This window comes from Lepidochelys olivacea (genome assembly GCF_965140295.1).
Source record: "Lepidochelys olivacea isolate rLepOli2 genome assembly, chromosome: 11".
NCBI classification, from domain to species: Eukaryota; Metazoa; Chordata; order Testudines; family Cheloniidae; genus Lepidochelys; species Lepidochelys olivacea.
The window spans coordinates 42,599,628-42,623,910 of record NC_140421.1 but is presented as its reverse complement, the minus strand read 5'-3'; the positions used below and the strand labels follow the sequence as shown (position 1 = coordinate 42,623,910).

Sequence of the window (24,283 nt, the reverse complement as noted above, 5' to 3'; positions counted from 1 at the left end):
AAATCAGACTCCTGAAAGGGGTACAGTCATTTGGAAAGGATGAGAGCCTCTGCTCTAGTCTATCATAAGTATCCTTTCTATGCAATCCTGCTGTGATAGAACATAATGGCTACATTGGAGCTGTTGCTACAAATGCTTTTAAATTATCTACTGAGTAGCCTTATGGGGACAAATCCAGTCACGTGGCTGGCGGGGGGCGGGGCAGCAGCCGCTCCACCCCCCGAGCAGAAATGGCACCTTTTTAACTCTTCGGCACCTTTGAAATTTTTACTCACTCGGCGGCGCTCCGGGTCTTCGGCAGCGGGTCAGGGGGAGCGGAGGTAAAAAAGGCACCACTCCCTGATACTCACCCGGCGGCGCTCCAGGTCTTCAGCAGCATTTCGGCATCTGGTCCTTCACTCGCTCCGGTCTTCAGCAGCATTGTGGTGGTCTTTCAGTGCAGAAGACCGGAGCGCGTAAAGGACCCACTGGGTGAGTACCGGGGGGGTGGTGCCTTTTTTTATCTCAGCTCCCCCTGTTTTTTCCGCCTGGCTACGCCACTGGACAAATCCTGAAGACTTCAGTCAGTCCTTACAACCAGTGCAAAACTCCCAGTGCATTCAAGTAACGACTTGAAAATTTGGCCCATTCTCACAGTGTGTTTTACCTTTTCTTGCCTATTGCCTAGCCCTTTACCCTGATGTGGATAGTATTTACTTCTCTGTTTCCAGATTCTGGAGGAAACAGACCTCCCATGCTGCCACCAGGAGGAAGAACAACATCTGCCAAGCCTTTTTCACTTCCAAGTGCCGCTGGGAGATTTCCAGGGCCTTCTTTGGGGCAAAGAAGTACCGCTCCCGAACCACAGAGAAACCGAATGCCACCTCCGAGACCTGATTTTGGTTCCAAACCAGATACAGGACCTCCTCCAGTGCCAAATACTCCAAGACCCATTCCATCAGGTTTACACAACAGAGTATCCCCTCCTGTGCCAGGAGTAAACAGGCAAACCAACGCAGGGCCTATCCCTCCATCTTTCCCAGGAAACAGAAATACAGGATTCGGAGGATCTATTCGCCAGTCGACTGCAAGTTCCTCGCCTTCTTTCTCTAACAGACCTCCCCTTCCTCCTGCGCCTGGCAAGTCAACAGATGACAAGCCGCCGCCGCCACCACCTCCAACAGGAAACAGGGCACCCACCAACCGGGAACCTTCCTTTCCACCTCCACCGCCTCAAAACAATAAACCTCCCATTCCTTCCACGCCTCGGCCATCCACTGTCTCACAGGCTCCACCCCTGCCTCCAGGCAGGCCAGGCCCACCTCCAGTTCCACCCATTTCCAGTGGAAATGATGACATGCCACGTCTTCCACAAAGGAATCTGTCTCTAGGTTCTCTTGCACCTCCCAGCTTGCCTGGGACAGGTCGATCTGTCCCTCTTCCTCCCCCTCCAAATGAGCGGCCTCCTCCTCCAGTAAGAGATCCACCTAGCAGATCAGGTATGGCAGTGTGCATTTTTTCAGCTCTCCAGACCACCCCTTGTAATGACTAAACTAATTGTTATTCGCGTGGTTTCAGTGACATAGTTGAATTTACCTCCAATACCAATTTCCTTTATGCTTTTCAGAATGTAATATGAGCTGTAGCTTTAAATTGATTGACATGCTTTGCTGCTGTTTGCCATATAAATTGAAGCTATAGACCAAAATGCCAATCAGTTTTAAAAATTGAAGCCCTCCTTTCACTGAAAGAGTGTGACTGACTGGTTTAATCAGTTACATCTTTAAAAATCGCTATTCAGACTTGAATTAACTATCATGACCTGAGTTTGATTTGCAAGTTATTTTTGCAGAAACATGGGTCATGTAGTTGCCACTTTGTGTAATACTACCTTTCTTCAGTTGGGCTGATTTCAAGCACCGTGCCACTCAAGTCATTTTTAGTAGTAGTAGTAATTATGAGGTAGTATTTACACATTCATTATTATTATCATAGTTAATAGCAACTACAAACACTATGTTTGATCATTATATTCTTTGGTGCAACAAACTTGTTTTATCTGTGAGTCCAACTAGATGAGTAATCTTTACTCCCGGGAGTAATACAATTTGTCGGTGGCAATGTTCACAAGTAAAGGTTTGCAGAAATAGGCCCTGTGCATGTTAAACATCATGTACACTTATGGTAGTATTTAAGTTATTTTAACAAGATGTATACAACAGTCGTTAGCATAACAAGTGTCATTATATTTATGAATCAACTTTGTCATTTAGCATATGCAGATTTCTAATGAGACAGAAAATAATATTGTTTCCATGGTGATATTTCATAATATACTTTGATAATATAGTAAATAGAAGGGGACCTTGTGTTTGCTTCTTAATCCATATCCTTCCAATATTTACGCTGTTTTTAGTTGGAATAATTTCTCTCATTATCTTAAAGTTACTAAAATGAATAAACTCTCACTACTGGAGCACCATTCCAGGATTGCAAGCTGTAGTAGCAAGTAAATGTAAACCACAAAGTACGTAGGATTTCTTGTGACACATTTTTGCTTTTGGATAGTGGCACAATATCTGCTGATTTATTTTTAATAAATGTATCTGTAATACATCTTTAATAGATGTAACTAGATTTCTTTGAGCTGAGGGAATACTTGTAATAAAAAAATGACTTAATCAACACAATTAAATTCTCCTAATTGCCCCACATTATGTGTAATATATTTCACGCTGGTTCTAGGCATGTTACCGCGACAGTTGCTCAAATATACCGACATTGGAAATGTTAAAATCTGTGTGTGAGGTCTGTTTCTAATTTACAGACAGATTGATGTACTGCAACCACAGCAGAGCCTGGCATGCAGCAAATATTTGTGTCAGAGAGAGAACTGATCCCACACTGCTTAACATTGCCATTACTGAGCTGAATTCTCCTTTACATGATACCACTGGCAGAATCTGGTCCTAACACCCAGCATGGTATAGGAAAGGGAGTGAAGAGTAAAGTGCCAACGTTTGCTGACAATACAAAATTATTCAGGATAGTTCAGTCCAAAGCTGTCTGTGAAGAGCTACAAAGGGATTTCACAAAACTGGATGACTGAGCAACAAAGGGGCAGATGAAACCCAATATTGATAAGTGAAAAGTAATGCACATTGGAAAAAAGTAATCTCAACTATACGTATATAATGGTAGATTCTAAATTAGCTGTTTCCATCCAAGAAAGAGATTTTGGCGTCCCCATAGATTGTCAAAAAGGCTAACAGAGTGTTAGGCGCTATTGGGAAGGAGATAGAAAATATGACAGAAAAATATTATAATACTACTATATAAAGCCATGGTGCGCCCACACCTTCAATACAGTGTCCTGTTCTGGTTGCCTTATCTCAAAAAGGATACAGTAAAACTAGAAAAGGTTCAGGGAAAGGCAACAAAGATAATCAAGGGTATGGAATGGCTTCCATATGAGGAGAGACTAAAAAGATTTGGGCTGTTCAGCTTAGAAAAGGGATGACTAAGGGGAGATACGATAGAGGCTTATAAAATCATGAATGGTGTGGAAAAAGTGAATAGAGAAGTGTGTTTTACCCTTTCCCACAATATAAATATCAGGCATCACCCGACTGAAATTAATAGTCCGTTGGTTTAAGGAAGTACTTTTTCACATAATGCTTAATTAACCTGTGAAACTCATTGCCATGGGATGTTGTGATGGCCAAATGTATAACTGGATTTGAAAAAACTAGATAAGTTCATGGAGGATAAGTCCATCAATGGCTATTAGCCAAGATGATCAGGGTGACCCTAAAGCTCTGATTGTCAGAAGCCAAGAGTGGAAGCCAGGGGTTGGTCACTCCAAAATTGCCCTGTTCAGTACACTCTCCCTGAAGCTATGGTACTGGCCACAGTTGGAGGCAGGATCCTGGGCTAGGTGGACTATTGGTCTGGCCAGGTATGGCCGCTCTTATGTTCTTTTGGTTCAGTGAGCTCTTACACCACTTCCCATCCCTTTACCTTAAAAGAAGGTGTGGCTGAAGGAAATGGGATATGGCCAGGACCCTCTGTGCTGCCCTGATGCTCCATTGTGGTTTCAGCTGTTTGTGACCATTCGCAGCCAGCATAAGTTAGAGTATCTTTAGGGCTGCATTAACATGGAAGGAAGAGACCAGCCCTGCACAGAGAATATATGAGGCAAAGGGAGTGGAAAGGTGACATTTAACCCTCCTTTCTGTATAAACATGCCCCTTGAACCTGCACTCTGTGCAGATCAGCCACACCAAGGGGAGGGTGGATCAGGAAAGAGGTGTCAAACCCTGCATTACTATTATCCCTCCCTCTGGCTGAAGGAGGCAGACAACTCTCCCCATTTCTTTTGGATCCCATCAAAGCTTGTGTCCTATCTGACACCCTTCAGAGCGATGTAAGACAATAATGCTCAGAGCTGATAGAATAGCGGTAGGTTTTATGGTACAATAGATTACTGATTTGTTTCTGTCTTGATTCAGGACCCCTTCCACCTCCTCCTCCTGTAAACAGAAATGGCAGCATTTCACGGGCATTGCCTGCTACTCCACAGCTGCCTTCCAGGGCAGGATTAGAAAACCAGAGAGGTGGACCAAGGCCTCCACTTCCTCCTGACAGACCTGGTTCCGGAGCTCCTCCACCACCACCTCCTGCACCATCATCAGCAATCAGAAATGGCTTCCAGGACTCATCATTTGAAGGTGAGCTGTGTTTTCAGACATACTCAGCATATTACTCTCTCCTCACTCAGAAGCTTTGCTTAAGTAAAGCTATCGGTGTTTGGCCCCACAAACGTTAAATGAGATACTTCACAGATGCTTTGGTTCTGATTCTGAGCTCTCCCTAGTTTTGCACCGGAGTTATTCCTGACTGTCCCAGGTGTAACTTGGGTCTAAAAAGGCCTGCCATATGGAGTTATCTAAATATTTTAATGCAGAAAACAGAAGTGCAAAGTTAACAGGACTGACATGAACATACTAGCATGCCAGTGGGACTTTAGCAAGCACTGGACCTCAGAAATAACCATTCAAAGGTAACCTAAAAAGAGGAAATGTGTGTGTGCCATTCTTTGCTGCTTTATGCTGTATAAAGAAGGCCTGAAGGATTTTTTTTTCCAGTGTTAAAAATTCAGGTCTCCTCTGCCCTGAAACCCTTGGGATGATTGAAGTAGTGGAATTATGACATCACAGGAAACAAAGTAAAAGTGGTAGAGAAGGAAACTCTCTACCCAAAGTCAAACTGCTTAAAACTTTGAGTTTTTCCATTTTGGCCACGAAACAGTGGGGATAAAGGATATATATGTGCATTAAAGATGAATCAGTCCTTTCCTTTCAATTAAGGCATGAGCTGACAATATACATTTGAGTCTCCCAACAAAATCAGGAAAGACCAGACTTGACATTCCTGATATTTCTAAGATAAAAAGCAAGCAGAAAATAAAACTATAAAGTAATCCTTCTGAGCTTTCTTGATGCATCATAAGAGACCAAACTGAATGCAACCATTTTTTTTCTGTGCAAATCGCCTTTACGAGACAGAACCTACATAGTTCCTGTACAAGCAGAACTCTAATTGAAATCAGGGTGCGTCTTGCTTGCCTCAGGAATGCAAATCTGGGCCCCAAAATAATCAATCCTGTGGTCAGTTGTTGGTGAAGTTCACTCAGGTCGTAGCTGGATGACATTATACAAAAACCTACATTACAAGAGTGTTACGGTTGCAAAGTGCTGGAAATGACAAAAAACGAAGTTGACTGTGTGCCCTTATTCTACCCCTTGAACATCTGCATTCAGATACAGGACAGTGTAATATGAGCATGGGCTATTTTTTCCAGGATTTTGATTTGCTATTAATATGTCACTGGAATCTGACCCCTCTTTTGTTGTACAGGGAAACGTGGGTCTCTAGTGGTTGAAGAAATACTGATACCTTTAGCTTTATCGTCACACTTTTTACAAAAGATGCACATTTCTCCTTGATTATGCATTTTCTCACAGGTCTGCTAATTTTTCTTTTTTCTTTGAACATTGAATTTTATTGGATGCTGTAGTGGTTCTAGTTGTTTGGATGCTTTGTACATCAATGAGGTCTAAATACCTGTAATGCAAATTCAGCACCCTGAATCCTACTACGCATTTCTATCGTAGGAGGTAAAATTAATTTAATATAGAATATGTAGGGACAAATTTATTTTATGCCTAAGTGGGTGCAATATTGATGTCACCAGCAGGTGACCTAGAATCGGGAAACCACCTAGACTGAGATCCTCCCACCAGCTTCAGGCCCTTTACACTGCGTTCAAGGGCCAGAGTGATGTAAAGAGACTCTCTAAAAGCTTCATAGCTGACTATGGGAGGATCCCCCCAGCACAGGCACTGTGAAAAGACAGTCATAAGGCTGCCCTTCAAGGACTACCCCTTACAAGCCATAGCATGGGGGTCATGCCCGGGTTGGACAAAGGGCAGAAGGGGCCCCAGCACACAGCACTGCAGAGATTCAAGGCAGCGCTATGACCTGTAGGGCAGCCCAGGGGTAAATACCATAATTTAGCTTAGGCAGCCTTTGGAGGCCTATCTATGCCAAGGCTTGAAGCCACCGTCCCCTTGGTCGGGGCATCTAATCTCAGCCCTGAGGGCTATGTTCTTCTGCACAGAACATAAGGTGGGTGGAACATACTGAGTCTTCATACAACATTCTGAGTCACAGTATTAGGATTCCTGTGGACGTCAATGGACTCCTGTTTGGATTATTTTTCTTAGTTTGTTTTTAATGGAGCATTGTAAAACAATAAGACAAGGCAGGTGCGATGACATAAACGATCAATGAATGATTAACTGAATTCAGGCTAATTTGGGCCATCTTTTTGTTCTGTGTTTGTTTAGCATCTAGCATAGTGGGGTTCTGGTTTATGACTTGGGCTTCTAGGAGGTATTGCAATACAGAATGTGTAATAAGATCAGTACTACGCAACTCTTCTATTAAGGATTGTTACTTTTTAAATTTTCCTGTAATGGTTTATTTTTCCCCAGATGAGTGGGAAAGCAGATTTTCCTTCCATCCGATATCTGACCTGCCACCTCCAGAGCCATATGTACCAATGAACAAAAGTTACCCCAGTAAACTAGCAAGGAATGAAAGCAGAAGTAAGTTGTTTCTTTGTTGGGTTTTTATTTATTTATTTATTGCCAAATATTGTTAATTTTGAAAGATAATAGTCAGGCCTTCAGATGGCCTAGTGATGGATCTGGTGAAAGAACCTATACAGATTAGTGGAGGATAGGTATATTTATAACTGGGAACAATTTGCATCTGTATGTATCTGCTTTCCCTTAGTAGACTGAGTTTACTAATTTCTCTGCTAATTACCATTATCCCTTTTCTGTTAGCTATTGGCTATGCACACCATCCAACCTAAAAACTCATAATTCTGCCTTCAGACATGCAAAAACAACTCCCATTCGGATTGTAAAGGTGTTGAAGGGCAGAATAGGGCCTAATAGATCTACCAACATTTTTGTTGTTGTTGACTTGAAGAAATTTAATGGTTGAGTTCTCATGTATACAAATAGTGTAGGTGTTACCTGTGCAAGTCCCTCTTCTGTTGTTGAGAATAGACTCTCTAGACACGAAAATATGTAAAATGTCTGGGGAAAAAAATGGGAGAAACCAATGTCCTCTTAATAATTTAAGATTTATAAGTCTAAGGGCCTGATCTTGCACCCTGTCCATGCAGGAAACACTGAAAGATTGTTTGCAGGATCAAGTCCTATGAAACTTGTTACTTTTTTTTTAAATGGGGGGAGGGCCTGGGACTGTATACCCTTCTCAAATTTAATTTGCTTAGTTTTCGGATGAAAATTTTCTTACGGAGAAATGGTGCTTTGAGATTTTATCACACTTAAACTGTAGAACTTCAGTGTTTTTATTAAAAAGAAAAGGAGTACTTGTGGCACCTTAGAGACTAACCAATTTATTTGAGCATAAGCCTTCGTGAGCGACAGCTCACTTCATCATGAATGCATCCGATGAAGTGAGCTGTAGCTCACGAAAGCTTATGCTCAAATAAATTGGTTAGTCTCTAAGGTGCCACAAGTACTCCTTTTCTTTTTGCGAATACAGACTAACACGGCTGCTACTCTGAAACCAGTTTTTTTATTACAATTTGCATTTGTTTTAAAGTCACAGTAGGACTTAATGCCCTTGTAGAAGTGATAACTCTTATTAATGCTAACAAGAGTTATAGATGTGTCTCAAGAGGAGAAAAGAGCCTAAAGGCAGAAAAACCACATGCTTTCCAGGCATTTGTGGCATTAAATATATACTTAATAGGAATTATGCTGTACATCATTTATATTTTTTATCTTGGTAAATAAATCATCCAATAAACTACACACAACTGCTCATAAAATGGATAATACAGGTACTTAAAATGTGTAGTTCTTCACATATCGTTTCATGAGGAGCTTGGGCATGCGTTTCTGTGTAAAAGGAATATATCATGATGAACACAGCCATCTCTTTCTTCTGTTTCTAGATGGCTCTGGCCGAAGAGAAAGAGGTGTCCCACCGCTCCCGCCTATACCGAGGTGAAGTGGGTTTCCAGCCCTTCTGAGGGTGACTGCTGTTTTTAAATGTTTCTTGAATTACTTCTCATGCCCATGTCATTGGAAAGTTGCCTCTTCTGCTTTATTTCCACTTTTGGCTTGTGATTAGGGGTAATTTGAGTATCTGTTAGAGAAGTAAGGTACAGTTTATGAACCATAGTTGCTTAAAACTGTAGATTTTACTTGCTTATATAGCAGGCTGCCATGAAAGGCATTTTGGGGACCATATATAACAATATATATATTCTTACTGTGTCCCATCCTGTTCCCAGTGATCTTGGTGGGAGTTTTGCCATTGAATTCAACAAGAGCAGGCGTAAGCCCATTGACTAGTTTTGGGTGAAGTAGTTGTAACATTTCAACTACAAATTCCAATAATTTACTGCTGTCTGTCTGGAAACTAATCACATGGGGACAGCACACAGATGAGATTCCCTTGGATCTTTTTTTGCATGCTTCCACGCCCTATCCCGCTTCTGCATGCTACTGCCCAACTTTTATGTGAGTCTGCAAGTTAATAGTTCAACGCAAATTCTTTTGACCATAGTTTAGCCTGTCAGAAGCGTGTGTTTATGCTACAGATAGCCTTCCCTGAGGGTGACAACTAAATGGCATAATCTTCTGACACCCCACGAGCACTGGGCTCCAGCAGAGGCTATCTCCTGCCTTCATTCTCCAGGGGAAAGGTTGCCATGACATGAAGGAGAATCCTCAAAAGAAGAGAGAAAATTGAGAATTCAGCAGTGTAATAGTGTCCTGTATGGCCCTGATGCCTTGTTTTGTAATAGTTTTATGTTGTTAATCTCTACTTGTCCTTTCCATTTGGACATGGATCATGCTGCAGTTATCCATGCCCTCAAAATTGGATTACTGTAATGCTCTTTGTCGGACTACACCTGAAGACTACTCAAACTATGACTAGTACAAAATGCAGCAGCCCCCTTAATTATATGCTCCTTCTGTGAAGCCTGCTAACACCTATGTGCCACAGATTGCATTGGCTTCCCATTTGGTTCTGGGTATAATTCAAGATGTTTTTGACTAATGAAGCTCTGTGTGGTTTGGCTGCTCGAGAAAGTGCTTCTCCCTTGTGTTGCATGGCAATTGAGATCAACTGAGTGCTTGAGTGAATGGCCCTCACTTTTAAATAGGAGAGATCTAGTGGAAGGGCATTTTCTAGTGAAAGCCATAAACTCTGGTACTTTCTGTCCATGCTGGTTCAACAGGGGTGGAGTGTATTGACCTTCTGAGCTTGCTCTATGGCCTACCTGGGTCCAAACTTTTGTTTGAGAGGGTATCAGGAGGATCTGAAGGAAATTCCCTTATTGGGAGAAAGCAAGCCTTTTTTAGGCATTGTGGTGATTGGTGAAATTGCAGAACTGCTTTTAAATATTGTACGTAAGCAAAGAGTGTTTGTTTAGTTTATTTTATAAACTGATATAAACAAGTGGAAAAAGACATTTGGAAATCATAGGAGGACTTTGATTCTGGATTTGAGCGTGGCTGATGAATGTATCTCTGTCAGCTGGACTTCTGAAAGTTAGCTTTGAAGAATAACTATCCGTCACCTCCCCACCAATCTCTGACTCTCTCAACGTGCTCATTGGAGTCCCCAGGAAGTCCTCACTGATGGAATTGTTTCATACTGTGTTGCTCATTAAATCAGAGGAAGAAGCCATGCAGGTTAGAAATATATTGGGCTAAATGCCTCTCCCCGCCCAGCAGTGGAAAACATGATTCCTGATTCAGCTCTGCAGGTTTTGTTACGGTATGATACTTTTGAGCCCAGCACTTGAATATCTGCAGGGGGGTGGGTTGGCAGAAGAGACTCTTCAAAATGAACATTGAACCCTAGGGAAACATGTCCAGTAGGACCTTCTCCATTATGTGACTGTGCAGTGGCAGAGCCCACCCTGCCTTACAATCTGTGCAATCCTGTTGACAACAGGGTAGGATTTGAACATGATAAATACAGCTTTGCCTTTCCAGTATGTTTGTTTACAAAGTCCCGTTTGGATTTTTTTACCTATGATGGTATTTGATAAAATACATATTTTTACATTTTGATATCTCTGGGCCTAATTCTGAGATGTGTTCCACGGACCTGATCCTACACTGAAATCCACCCAGCAGCGCGCGTGCGCACATGCAGAGCTGCAGGATCAGAGCCATGTGAGCTTCTTGCACAGATTTCAGAAGAAGCTCCCCCTGTGAAATGTATCTTTGGATCAAGCCCATGTGATCAGTAAATATACTAACATCACTTGTAAGAATGGCACTTAAAAAAAAAACAAAAAACATACGGGCTATGAATATTGAAAGTCTGTATGTGGCTCACTATTGTGTGAGTCTAAAGTCCAAAGAAGATTTAAAACACCTAGTGATATTTATAGGATAAATGATTGTATTCACGCTGTTTAAACTAAAGCACTTATGGCTTTCTGAGGAATGACATCATGGACTTGAGAATACAATATTTTAATGCATCACCCTGCCAAAGTCTTAATAAAATATGAATAGTTATGGAGTGTAACAACTGAGAGCCACTCCAGATGTTATACATTTTTGTAACTTATCTGCATATAGCAAAACAGTTTTACTTTGGCTGTGTCGATGAAAATGCTGTATTTCATTCCTGTAGCTGACTGCACCATCCAAAATACTCCACAATTCGCTTCCTGAGCAGAATTTCTCTATAATAATAACCAAAGCCATAACAAATTAGCGTAAATCTAATTTTAAACTGTGATGTGGGCTTCAGTGAGGGAAGCAAAGAAATCTAATCTGTTTGGAACTGTCTGATTCTTAGCACTTTCGAGTAGAAATTTTTTCAATATGTATACGCTAAGCATCCATAAAACACCTTTGAGAAATGAAAGTATTCATTTTTCCCTCAGATAGTAATAACTGTATATCTTTTGATTGTAAAATTCACCAAATATATTCAAAAAACAGTGCATCATTTTAACATTGAGTATATCATTTTGTATACAAGTAGATATTTGCAATAAGATCAGTATTACAGTATTTATTTCACTATGCATAATGTTTAAAAAAGATACGCATGAAACAAAACTGGTTAATCCAAGGGTGCCTTACTATATTTTAACAAACTTTTGATGTCAAAATAGCAATTACTGCCTTTTTATAAACATTTTAGATGTTTTGCTTTGATGTCTAATGTAAAATACAAAACAGTGCTTATTGAGTGATAATACAATGTTTGAGCTAAGTGTTTGCATTTGTAACATGCTTGATCCACTAATTTCAAAGCGAGTGAAATGTTTGAAAAGACTGCTGGATCAGGCCTTTAATTGGGGTATGAATGGAAGTTTGCTTAATTCCAAATCAATTTCTGGTGTTAATGCATTTGGAAATTAAGCGCATTTACCCCACAGGTTTACAGTCATTGGACCAATGTATCTCTTCTGTTATACTTGTACAATCCAATTAACTTCAGTGGGGCTGTGCAAGTGTATTAGAGGACCACTGACTGACCGTGTTTAGGATTTAGTATGTTTATTTTGGTGGCATGGCATTTTAAACATGCACTCCTTAAACTATCTGTATGTCACCACCTGAGACTCAAATTGTGACAAAGATGACCACTGAAACTCATTTCTATGCAAATCAACCAGATAAATAAAATCAGAGCTTTCTGTGTGAGATGGCCATTTTTATTTATATTTTCTAGTCAGTATTTTTTGATGAAGACCACATGCTATATATCTGTTGGAGTAACTTTCTTGATGCTTTATGACTTTATTCTAGCCACTCTGTTTAGGGATAAGAATTGGACTAAAATTAGACTAGCTTCTGTTCACAGGAATAACTGTTTTACATGTCTGTGGTGAAGTTTGCATCCTATTTATGAGGAAGGTGTGGGGAACTAATTTCCACTTGGGTTTGGGTGTCTTAGTACTATAATTTTGCTATGCAAAAAAATGCAATTAGAAACTACACTTTTCTCCTTTTAGAGTCAAGAATTCTGAGTCTTATGAGCAAACTTATAATTTTAATTCAAACAAAATATTATGTAATGAGAAACCTTGACATAGTCTTTATGGCAACAGAATCTTAGAAAGAGGAAGGAAGAATTTGTGTGCATGGGATTACATAAAAAATGGACTAAATATTGCTATAACAGTTCAAAACAAGACTTATATGTGCTTTTTCAATGTCACATTGTAGTATTGCGAATGTTGATGTCTTACTGTCCAGTAGGAACAAAATCTACTCTGGCATTACATTGGGTGTATAGTTTTCCAAACTGTACTCAACCAGGAAATAATGAGAATACATTGCATGAAATAGTCATTAAAAGAAAAACTGCTAAGGAAAATGTCTCTTCAAGTGAAAAGAGAGGAGGTGAGAAAGCCCTTTAGGCTCCAAAGCATCTAAAGTGAAATCTTCTAGGTTGTTTAATTAGTGTTTAGACCTGCGCAATTGCCGACAAAGGGGAGGTTTTGCAGGTGTTCAATGGGAGCAGCTCGGGCTTATATAAGTTTTTAGTTCCCAAGCGCGTGCAATGGCTATGCAAGTCAAAGAGGAGGAAATGAAGACTATGTGTTCAGAGAAAAAGAATAATGAATCTAATCGAGTATGTTTGAAATACTGTTTAACTTGGTGCACTGATGACAGGCCTGTAATGTAAAGTAATATAAAATGTGCTAAAGGCAACACTTGACATCTGGACTTGCGAAGCCACACAAGACTGTAACAGAGGAAGGAATAGAGCTCAAAATGGTTCCTGAAGAACAAATGAAGCATTTCTCTGAAAGAAATGTGTCAAGTGCAGCTGACAGCCTGCTGTGCTGAGAGAAGATTCTGGTAAATGTGAAGTCTTTGGGAAGCTTAACCAAAATTATCCAGAGCTGAGCTTGGAGCTAAACTCGCTGGGCTTTTCATAAAATGTTAGTCATTGAGCAGAACAAAAATAACATTTATTTTGTTTGTGATTCTTTTTTTCTATTTTCTGCCCTATGTTAAATAATTTTTTTGCTTTTATTTAAGATAATGAATTGATTGTGGAGACTTACTTTAATTTAGGAACAAACCCTATCAGGTCCTTCAGGAGAGAGGAAGCTGACTACTGATCTTAAAGGGAAGCGGAAGTGTAATAATTAACCTGGACACTCGCTCAAGACTTGCAAAACTTCTTCCCAAATTGGTATATGCCACTTCCTCGCAGCACAGAGTGGGACTAAAAGGATGTCAAGCTTGGTTACAATGATTTTTATATACACTAATTTAATACTTAAATTAGCCTGTTAATTTTGGTTAATGAATGTTACAAATTTACATTGTATCTTATGATACTATACTTATAGGTAGGTATTATTTTAGGGCCAGATCCTACAGACATAGCTGAATAAAGACTTCAGGATTTAGTTCTAAGCAAGACGCACACAAATTTTAAAGTGAGGTGTAATGCCAAACAAAATTGTATACGCGAGGAAAGTGTTATGCATCAAATGTCTCCACTAAACAGGGAGAAGCAAATATTTTGCCTTTTGGAATGCAAACTATCAGGCACTTCCACATTTCCCCAAAGAAGTGTCCTTTCACTCCTCTCAATTCTGCTCTCACTCCTGGTCTTTAGACTTTTCCTATACTTTAGTCCAATTGGAGCCAGTATATAGGGTTAGCACCCCCTAGTCAATGTCTGAAAATACAAGCTGGGCTTCAAGTCTCATTCTCCCTTCAACCTCTCCTCAGAAGTAGAAGGATTATTTAACCCTAGTTAGGATAGTTCACAGCAATAACCCTAAAGCAGCCAATAAGTAGAACCACAAAAATTGGCAGGTGTCTGAATGCCTGAAACTAATTTTAACCGTGTTCTTAAAGTGACTGGATTTCAAGTTAATGGTGTCTCCTTATCACAGTTTATTATTTGTATTCCAGTAGTTCCTAGAGCTCCCAACTGAACATGGAGCTCCATTGTGCTACGTAGCGAACACCTAGTGCGAAAGAGCCCTGACCCCAAGAGCTTGCACTATAAGAAGGGAGAAGGAGAGGAAATATGATTGACAATGATGATGTCTGTGACAAATGTTCTTTTGATGATCAGATCCTTTTGTGAAAGAAGTCCATATAGTACTGCATCTCAATTTACCATCATAAAAATGCAATGGGCTCACCTAATTATTTTTTCCACAGATGGTGAAATTGATGTAATCAGTATAATGGTGCATTCTGAGATGGCCAAACTGTTAAATTCAGGGTACATGCAGAATATAGTCTTTAAAAACACCCATTTTGATGATGGGCAGTTCTCTGGGTTTTTTATTTGCAATTAGTTAAGAGTTGTGTAAGTTCAGCTTCTATAGAAAACCAGGCATAGAATAATCTTGGAAAGGAAGCCACAAAAGATAACTTTGTAAATGTTTAAAATACAGAGGGTAAATTTCATTGCATTCCCATAGGAAACTGCTGCTAATGCTCTCCTTGACTTGTATACCTTCAACAATATTTGTGTGCTAGATCAAAATCTTTTGTCTCAGTTCCTTGGTAAAAAGGTGCAAACAAGGTGCAAACTATTTATAGAAGAAATAGTTCCAGACCAAAGGACATGCTGTTAAACCCCTCCTTGGAAACTTGGAATACTTGAAGGGATTATGATTTCAAAATGGAAATCAAGTGAATAATTTAAATAAAATATTATAAAGGGAGATTGGCGAGAAGTAGAGGAGCTGGGGCCTTGTGTTCCTTAAACTACACTGTCACTGAAAGAAGCTAATTAAGATCAGATGAGTTCATGTTAATATTACAGCTCACATCCATGGTGCACACAGTCTGGTTGACTCTCATACTTTTCAACTGTAAAGTCCTTGGGTAAGAATTTTAAATAAGAGAGGCCAGAAAACTAGGTCAGCAACCATTTTCTTTATTCAGCTGCAACCAAGCATCTGCCTGCCAGCTCCTAAACTTCTTAGTCAGTGAGATGGGGCTAAAACTAAACACAGTAACAGTAACAGCAGTGCACACAGTAACACAGTCACTCCTACTAATGCTCTTCTCCCAGTACATTATCATTTACCCTCTGCCAGACCACATGGATAGTCATGACATTTGCCCCATGTCTCTGACAGCAAGGAAGTCAAATCTTCAACTTCTAATGCAGTTTATTCAGTGGATTTGGAGCCTAGAAGAAGCTTCCTCACAAATTTCGAGAAGCAAGCCTTCAGGAATGAGGTGTGGCTGTAACCTGGCTGGCTGTGAGCATAAAAAGGACAAGAAGGGGAAGCCTTAATGTGAGAACCAGTGAAAGGTTGTAATAATGGTTACCATATTAGTTGCATTCCAGTAGCACCTAGAGGCCCCAGCTGAGAGATGGGGTCCATTGTGCAATACGATGAACTAAAACATAGTCTTTTTCCCAAGGAGGATAATTTAAAGAGAGAAGACAAAGGGTGGGAGAATGATTTTTTTTTTTAATTTTAAGTTCTTCTGCAGAAGCCAACTTAACAATAAAGAATAGTAAATATTGCCTGTAATCACAGTATGTGGTGGATTGTCTAAATAATGTATACAGAGTATAAGATAACATGAGTGAGTTCTACAGAACTCAGCCTGCTGGGCTCTTATATTGTTTTGGTTTCATCATTGCCTTTTATTTTTATAACCACTTAATTTCCTTTAAATGCCCCTCTCTATCTTTACATCATTCATTTTTTTTCTTCCTCAGCTGAAACAAATAACATTTTTATTTCAGAAGTGCTGATACTAGTTCCTGTGAGTGCCTTCCTCATTTTGAATCTTAAACTATTTCTTGTTACTTTCTCCTGTATTAGTTAGTTCTGTTAGCACTCATAATGTGCTCTGCGAAAAGAATACATCATCCCTGCCCAAGTAGCCTGTAATCTAAAGCAAGACAAACAAACAGACACAGGGTTTGGGAAAGGGGTCCAACATGCACGCAACTGAATTATATTTTAAGTAGGGAGCATCGCTTTTCAGGGCTAACCTGTGCTCAAAAATAGGAACGTCTGGTATTTGATGGCAGTAGTTTTTACGAACAAATGTTTTAAGCTGTTGGGACTCCGTTTTCAAAAACAGCCTCTAATAATACAAGCGCAACTCTGTCAGTCTATGTTTTCATGCATGAAATTAGTCAAATCAAGTGTGTGTGCACGGAAATCAAATTTGTGTGCAAAGCATACCAGCTCATACATACACACATCAGGTAATTAGCTATCAAACTGATTTTCTTATGGAAATCTAAGGTTTTGTATGCATCATTCTGATTTGAAAATGTGAGCCTTTATACATACATAGCACTGTGCAAATGATAAGTTCCCCCTCCACCCCCGTTTGCACCAATATTTTGCCATTTATTGCAGAGTGCAACTTTTGATAAACACAAAAACAGTTACCATTAATCTGTCAAACATGATGCATTCCTTGTACTTTCTAATGTGTTGCAGTTTTTTTCTTTGGATAGCAGAGGGCCAAAGGCATCACATGCAATTAAAAATCGATGTGTAAGCCATTTCCTAAGAAGGGAAGGGTATGTGTGGATGAGGAAGAGGTAGCTGAAGTGTTCAGACTATGACAAGAGCTCCGTAAAAGGAAGTGGCTCTGCATGTAAGATACAGCAGCTGTGAAAGCAGTGCACACATTAGTGTCTAGTGTGCAGTCTTATTTCTACTGGGCCAGTTGTCAAAAGGTTGTGGAAAGTGTTGTTTTGTTATACTATCTATAAACCAGCACTTTATTGCTGGAGTCTTGTGAAATCTTTCTGTAGCCTTACTGAAAATAGAAGCTTTCACTTCTGCTATCTTGCAAGTTACTTGCATTACTATGAAAGCAGTGAGACAAGGAAGATGTTTTATTTGAGAATACACAAGTGCATCTATAAGATTCTAAAAAAACCGAGGAGTCCTGGTGGCACCTTAGAGACAAACAAATTTATTTGGGCATAAGCTTTCATGGGCTAGAACCCACTTCATTGGATGCATGGAGTGGAAAATACAGGAGCAGGTATAAATACATGAAAAGATGTGAGTTGCCTTACCAAGTGTGAGGTCAGTCTAATGAGACAATTTACTTAACAGCAGGATACCAAGGGAGGAAAAATAACTTTTGAAGTGGTAATGAGAGTGGCCCATTTCAGACAGTTGACAAGAAGGTGTGAGGGGGAAATTAGTATTGGGGAAATTAGGTTTAGGTTTTGTAATGACCTAGATTTTCTAGTGGCCCTGTTCTTCTTTCTGGCTGATTTCATGGAACACCTTTCCTGAGTCTGCCTGCCTGACCCCTCCCCTTTCTTCATTCAAATTCCTCCTTCAGACTCATTTTTGCTCTACTACCTCCCACAAGTGAATTATTACATATTTAAAAATAAAATAATGCCCAGGTGCCCAAATAACCACATCATTTTATTGCTGGGACCCTCATCCTGCCTGTGCATCTTGAACAAGACTGTAAATTCTTCAGGGTAGGGACCATCTCTTTTTATTTGTCCTGCAAAGTGTCCCACAAACTTGGGGAAAGGGGGCTATAAAAATAATTTTATTGATTAAAAACATTCAAAATTATTTAAAATGTCTGTAGTTGATGGAACAGGTATGGACACACAAGTACATATAACACAATATGAGAGGCCTGCGTATATAGCTCAGTGGTTTGAGCATTGGCGCGCTAAACCCAGGGTTGCGAGTTCAAGTCTTGAGGGGGCCATTTAGGGATCTAGGGCAAAAATTGGGGATTGGTCCTGCTTAGAGTAGGGGGTTTGACTAGATGACCTCCTGAGGTCCCTTCCAACTCGGATATTCTATGTGCACCTCAGGGGCGAGCAAAGTTTTTGGCCCGAGGGCCACATCTGGGTATAGAAATTGTATGGCAGGCCATGAATGCTCACAAAGTTGGGGCTGGGGTGCGGGGGGGGGGGTGGTGAGGGCTCTGGCTGGGAGTGTAGGCTCAGGGGCGGCCAGAAATGAGGAGTTCAGGGTGTGGGAGGGGGCTCCGTGCTAGGGCATGGGATTGGGGCAGGGGACCGGGTGAGGGCTCTGGCTGGGGGTGCGGATGAGGTATTTAGGGTGCAGGAAGGTGCTCTGGGCTCGGACTGAGGGGTTTGGAGGGCAGGAGGGGGTGGGAGCACGGGGAGGTGGCTCAGGAGTACAGGCTCCAGATGGTGCCTACCTCAAGCAGCTCCCGGAAGCAGCGGCATGTCCCCACTCCAGCTCCTACGTGGCGGCGCAGCCAGGTGGCTCTGCACGCTGCCCTGTCCACAGGTGCCGCCCCTGAAGCTCCCATTGGGTGCGATTCCCAGCCAATATGAGCTGCTGGGGCAGCGCTTGGAGTGGGGGCAGCATGCGGAGGAGAGCCCCCTGGCTGCCCCTATGTGCAGGAGATGGGGGGGGCATGCCACTGCTTCCAGGAGCCAAGTGGAGGGGCCCCAACCCTGCTCCCCAGCTGGAGCGCCAGAGCAGGGCAAGCCCCAGACCCCATCCTCCAGCAGGAGCTCGAGGGCTGGAGTAAAACAATTGGTGGGCCAGATGCGGCCCACAGGCAGTAGTTTGCCCACCCCTGGTATAGCTTCATGTTTAATAAGCAGGAAAAGCATATCTACCTAGACTGGATACTCTCCGCCACCTTCCTGGGAGCATACTGTGTACATGCTGCATATGAATTTCCAGTTGATGGAAATCACAAGTAGTGATAACAAGTAGTGTGCATCTGAAAATGCCCTCGGAGAGACAATTCACCAAACAGCTAATTTCAGTGTTTCAAGCAATTAAAGAGGTTTACACAGTATATTGTGCAAGTGGCATAACATAGCATGGCATATTATAGCAGTAAGTCACTAAAAAGGACATTCAAAAAAATAGTGGCCCAATTTTTGCATTAAATTATTCTGCTGTATCCATAATGTTACTCTAGATTTACACTGGTATAACTCAGCACAGAAATTGGCCCATTTTAAAAAAAAAAATCTATTCCCTCAGTCTGGTTTCACTGATAGCTTATGTCTCATTGCAATTTTTATCTTAAATATATATATTTGAGACCTTTCTCTTTCTCCATCTTTTTTATTTTTGGTAGGTGGATTCATATTTTCCCTCCAGTGGAATTAAGTTACCTTTTAAGAATCCCTTAAGTTTTAAAAAACAAAAGATAGTTTCTAAGCCCTACAATCCTGCAATTTACTGAGCCCTATTGAAATAAATTGGTGAGATACTTGCTACACTGAAGTCCTTGGCAAAATGCCCATGGACTTCAGTGGGACAAGGCTTCATGTGGCTCAGGGGTCTGCACGCCCAGCATCACTAATAGGATTGTGGGTTTTGTTCCTTAGGTACATTTCAGAATATTTCCTCTTGGTTTACAATGTGATCTGTAATTATGTTGGCTCCGTACCAATTTGGATTCCAATTTGCAAAGAAAAAAAGTGTCTACTAGCTTGTTGTCAGTAGACAACACCTTGACTTTCTGAATTTTGGCATTAAATCTCAGATTTCTGCAAAAATTGTGTTTTTTCCCCAGAATGTTCTTTACTTAAGAAAGCAAAGATGGTGTTTTCCAAAAGAGCACTAGGTGGCGCTTATGATTTGTTCACATAAACCTTTGCATTGCAATCATAAGGGACTACAACATCTATAAGGTCATAGTCAAATTATGAAATTATATAATTTATAAATTACTTTTGATCAATATTTTACTTCATGTGAGAACAAAATGTATTTTTATATTTTAAGGTATATTCCCAACTCACAAAATATTTTGTTTTTAACCTCTTTGAGCAGAACTATAGCTATGAAAATTTAAAGTTAGTGACAACAGTACCTTTCTATCTTTTGCCTGCTGGTACAGCAACTTGTAAAATGACTCACGTATAATCTAGACAGGGCCTGATTCTCCACTCAGTCACACAAGTTTTATGTCAGTGTAACTCCATCAACCAACCTAAACCTGGTGTAACAAAGTGGAGAATCAGCTCCATAATTTTGTTACAAGAACGGATTCAGAGGGAAGGCAGGTTACTATTAGCATTTTAAAATATAAATAAAAAACCCCACATCCATTATTATAGCTAAACTGATAGAAGCAGAACAGAAGTTGAGAATTTAAACACTGTTCAGAAAGAATAAAGGAAGAAGGGAGGGCTGCCATCACTGAAAATATTCAGATCTAGAAACAGATACCCATCTCTTAAGGACCTTTAAGAATAATTAAATCAGTTCTGTGATCCAAAGATCTGGCACACGTGATCCATTTGAGGTCTCTTGCAACCCAAATGTGACAGTGTGTACCCACCCACACTGGTTCAGCAAGGATAAACCACACTCTGTGGCTGAGGAGGCCTAGGTATAAAAGAGAGTAGCTCAGCTCACTCTGGACTGGCTGCTGAAGGGAGTACATGTGTTTGCAGTCTCCTGCGAAGAGCCTACCAGAGCACCAAGACACAGGAGCCAGCCGAGTCTCCAGCCGACCCGCAGCTGCACACCACCACCAACAGAGGAGAGACAACAGAAGCCTCAAAACTACCAGTCTCGGAAGAAAGGGTAGGAAGTAGCCCAGAGGAACTAGACAATGATCTGGTTATGGAATCAGAGCTATACTCTGTGTGTTTTGGAAGGACCCCGGCTGAGTCTATGCTGGATTTTCCCCCACCTACTCCCCCAGACAGGGCCCTGAGTTGGGACCTGGTGGAGTAGGGAGGGCCCGACTGCTACCCACCCCAGTGGCAGCCCACTCTACTCTGGCCATGGGGCCGTGCAGTCCCACAGAGGAGGGCAGTCTTACTGACACTGGCCACTAGGCTGTGCTCTCTTGGGAGTCAGGGCTGTGGTGTGGGCAATTAGGTTACTCGGGCTGCCAACCCCCTACTTTAATTCCCCCACAAACCAGCACTCCTCTGATGAGGGTACTTACCCCACAACATCAAATGATTCTAAAAACTTGAAGGGTTAAAATAAAATGCAAAATCATTAAATATGAGAAGCAATGGGGGAGAGGAAGGAAGAGGAACTGTGAAGCATGTGCAGAGCAGTGGAGAAGACGAAGCATGAAGGCATGTGCAAGAGCACAGGAGAAGGATGTACCAGTAGCATGTACGCAGGAGTGCAGGAACAACAAGGGACATGGTAGCATGTGTATGGAACAGAGGAACAAAAGATTTGGAATTAGGAGGGGGAGATGAAATGAACAACAAAAAGAACTGGTCTGATGGGGTTTTCTACCCGAAACAGACAACACAAAAAAAGATACAGTAATTGCAATGTAATGTTTAACTGCACGTGTACAAATTCATTAAATGAGAGACGTGCTTTCCGAAACGTTGTAAGCTGCTGTTGTTTCCATAGGGATATACTGTGCTCACAAACAGAATCATGATAAGCAGGGGAGATCGTTCGATTAAGGTCTGACCAACAGTGAAAAGGTTTCAACATACACCATTCAAAAACTCATGCATGATATGTAGGTGTCAAAAGTGGCTTTGGTTTTCCAAATGAATTAGTTTGTCACCAGCTGGCATGCTAGTCAAGTCTTGCAGATTTCTTATCAAAAAGACAGTTTATTTTATGCAACTTATCTGAGTGCAAGTTTCCTTAGCAAAGTCAGAGAGGGCTTGCAAGCAGTGTTTGACAACTGGAGTTACAACTGCTAATCTCATTCCATTTCTTTCTTTTGATAGAATCAAAATGAATTTAATTTTCTCACAATGACCATGGATAACAACTCTTAAATGAGTGCAGACGTGATGGAAGGAAATGACAGTCACAATACCAGTAACTGTCTTTATACAGTCAAGTGAATGAAAGTGGCTTCACATGGAAACTAGCCACAACTCACATTTCATTACATCATGTGGTGGTTCCTCAGCTAATTCAAAGCAAACATATACAATGTATAATAACTTCAATGTCTATATACTGTACACTGTATAAACTAATGCTACTCAAATATACAGCTATTTCTAAATCATAACATAAAACTGGAAGACAAAAACTTTTTAATTTCAAATAACAAATCCCCTAGATTAACCACTCATAAAGCAAAAAGAAAAGGAGGACTTGTGGCACCTTAGAGACTAACCAATTTATTAGAGCATAAGCTTTCGTGAGCTACAGCTCACTTCCTCAGATGCATATCGTGGAAACTGTATGTTAGAACAGTGAAGTTTAGAATTCTACTTGATAGGGCCACTATTTCTTTTGGCATTTTTTTACCCTGCAGTTTGACACGTTCACACAGTATTGAAGGGCAGTCTAGGGTTTGTACTTTGACTTGTCAGACTGATTTGTTTGCTGTGCTAGCTTTCCAGAAGCTGTCATCTCTGTGCCAATGATCACGCTGCTTTTTTCACAATATCTTTGCATCGCTTTGTCTGTCTCCCTCATAAATTTTTAGGCCAAATCCTGGTCCTACTGAAATCATTGGGAGTTTTGCTACTGACTTCACTGAGACCTCTCTGTGGATCCTTATACATTATACTCTGCAAGGGGGGTGAATTTCACCCTGTATAACTTTGTCTTTTGGTGCCTAGTGCCTTACAAGAAGAGGATGTTTCCATTTCAGTAAAGCTGTCCTTGCAGAAGCATTGCTGCCATTCTGGTTTGCAGAATTTCATAAAGATTTGTCTCTTATCATTTGACATGGAAGGTTGAAGATTATAACTATGACATTTTTCTTCTCTTTGATACGCCAGTGCTGATAAGCAGCCACCTCACAGAACCCCCTGGTGACCTCAGAGTAGTCCTGCACATAGCGTCTCACCTCAGTTTCACTTCTTGGATCCCCAAATAAACTCCACAGAGTTTTACCAGCCCTCTTTAGGGTCTGATTTATTACCTTAAAGTTCAAAAGTAAACAACCCCCACGCCCAGTACAGTCCAAACTTCCCATGTTCAGACAGAGACCTTCCTGCCTCAGCAGGCTTCTCTTGCCCCTTCCTTGCTGGAGCAATTTCTCTGCTCTCAGAGTATTCCTTTGAGAAGCCTCTATCACTCTCTCTAGTCTCACTAAAGCCCCTCCACCACCTTACTGTGGGCTCCTTCTGCTCTTCATAGGAAAGTGCTTCATTCCTCTCAGGTGCGGCTCATTCTGCAATCAGCCTTGGCTTGGCCTCAGACTCTCCAGGGCAAACAACCCGATTACATCCAGCAACATATGCCCATGTTTCAGATATAAAATAAGGTGGAAGTTATCATAGGCTGTAAACATGGACTTCAAGCTTTTGTGTGATACTGTGATGGTTCCAGATTTGATGTTCCAATCTTCCCTACAGAAAATACCAATTTGGTTCTGGTACCCAATTTAGACACCACAATGACTGGTACTATTGTAAAATGCTAGACAAGCAGATGGGTAACTTGATCAATGAGGAAGATGTTTGACAAAGGTAAGAGAAGGTAATTGAAGATGCAAATTTACTTTGTTGTGTTTGAGGTCATTGGTGTGATGCTAGGTCTTATAAGCTTATGAGTTATGTTGTTCCAGTTTAGCTGTTATGTTTTGGTTTTTTTCAGCTGAGTAGTATAACTGTCTTGGCAAAACTATAGGTGATAAACTGGATGTCATATGGCATATGTGCAATAAGAGCATTGTCATCCACATAGAGAAGTTCCTATGCAATATCTTCATTTACTTTTGGTACGTGTGTTCCATTGCCACATTCCCCCCTGCAATTGGTAGTATTTTGGTGAGATGAAGAGAAATTTCAAGAA

At 40.9% G+C, this 24,283-nt stretch overlaps 1 protein-coding gene across 2 annotated transcripts in view; it reads left to right on the top strand.

The window, feature by feature from the left end:
• Positions 1-24,283, top strand: part of WIPF1 (WAS/WASL interacting protein family member 1) — a 99,959-nt gene that overhangs the window by 64,577 nt on the left and 11,099 nt on the right. For both annotated transcript variants that reach the window (XM_084642996.1, XM_084642995.1), the window contains 4 exons: positions 711-1,478; positions 4,491-4,709; positions 7,038-7,151; positions 8,543-8,594. In XM_084642996.1, coding sequence (XP_084499122.1) covers positions 711-1,478; positions 4,491-4,709; positions 7,038-7,151; positions 8,543-8,594 — 1,153 coding nt within the window. The remainder of the gene's footprint in view (positions 1-710; positions 1,479-4,490; positions 4,710-7,037; positions 7,152-8,542; positions 8,595-24,283) is intronic.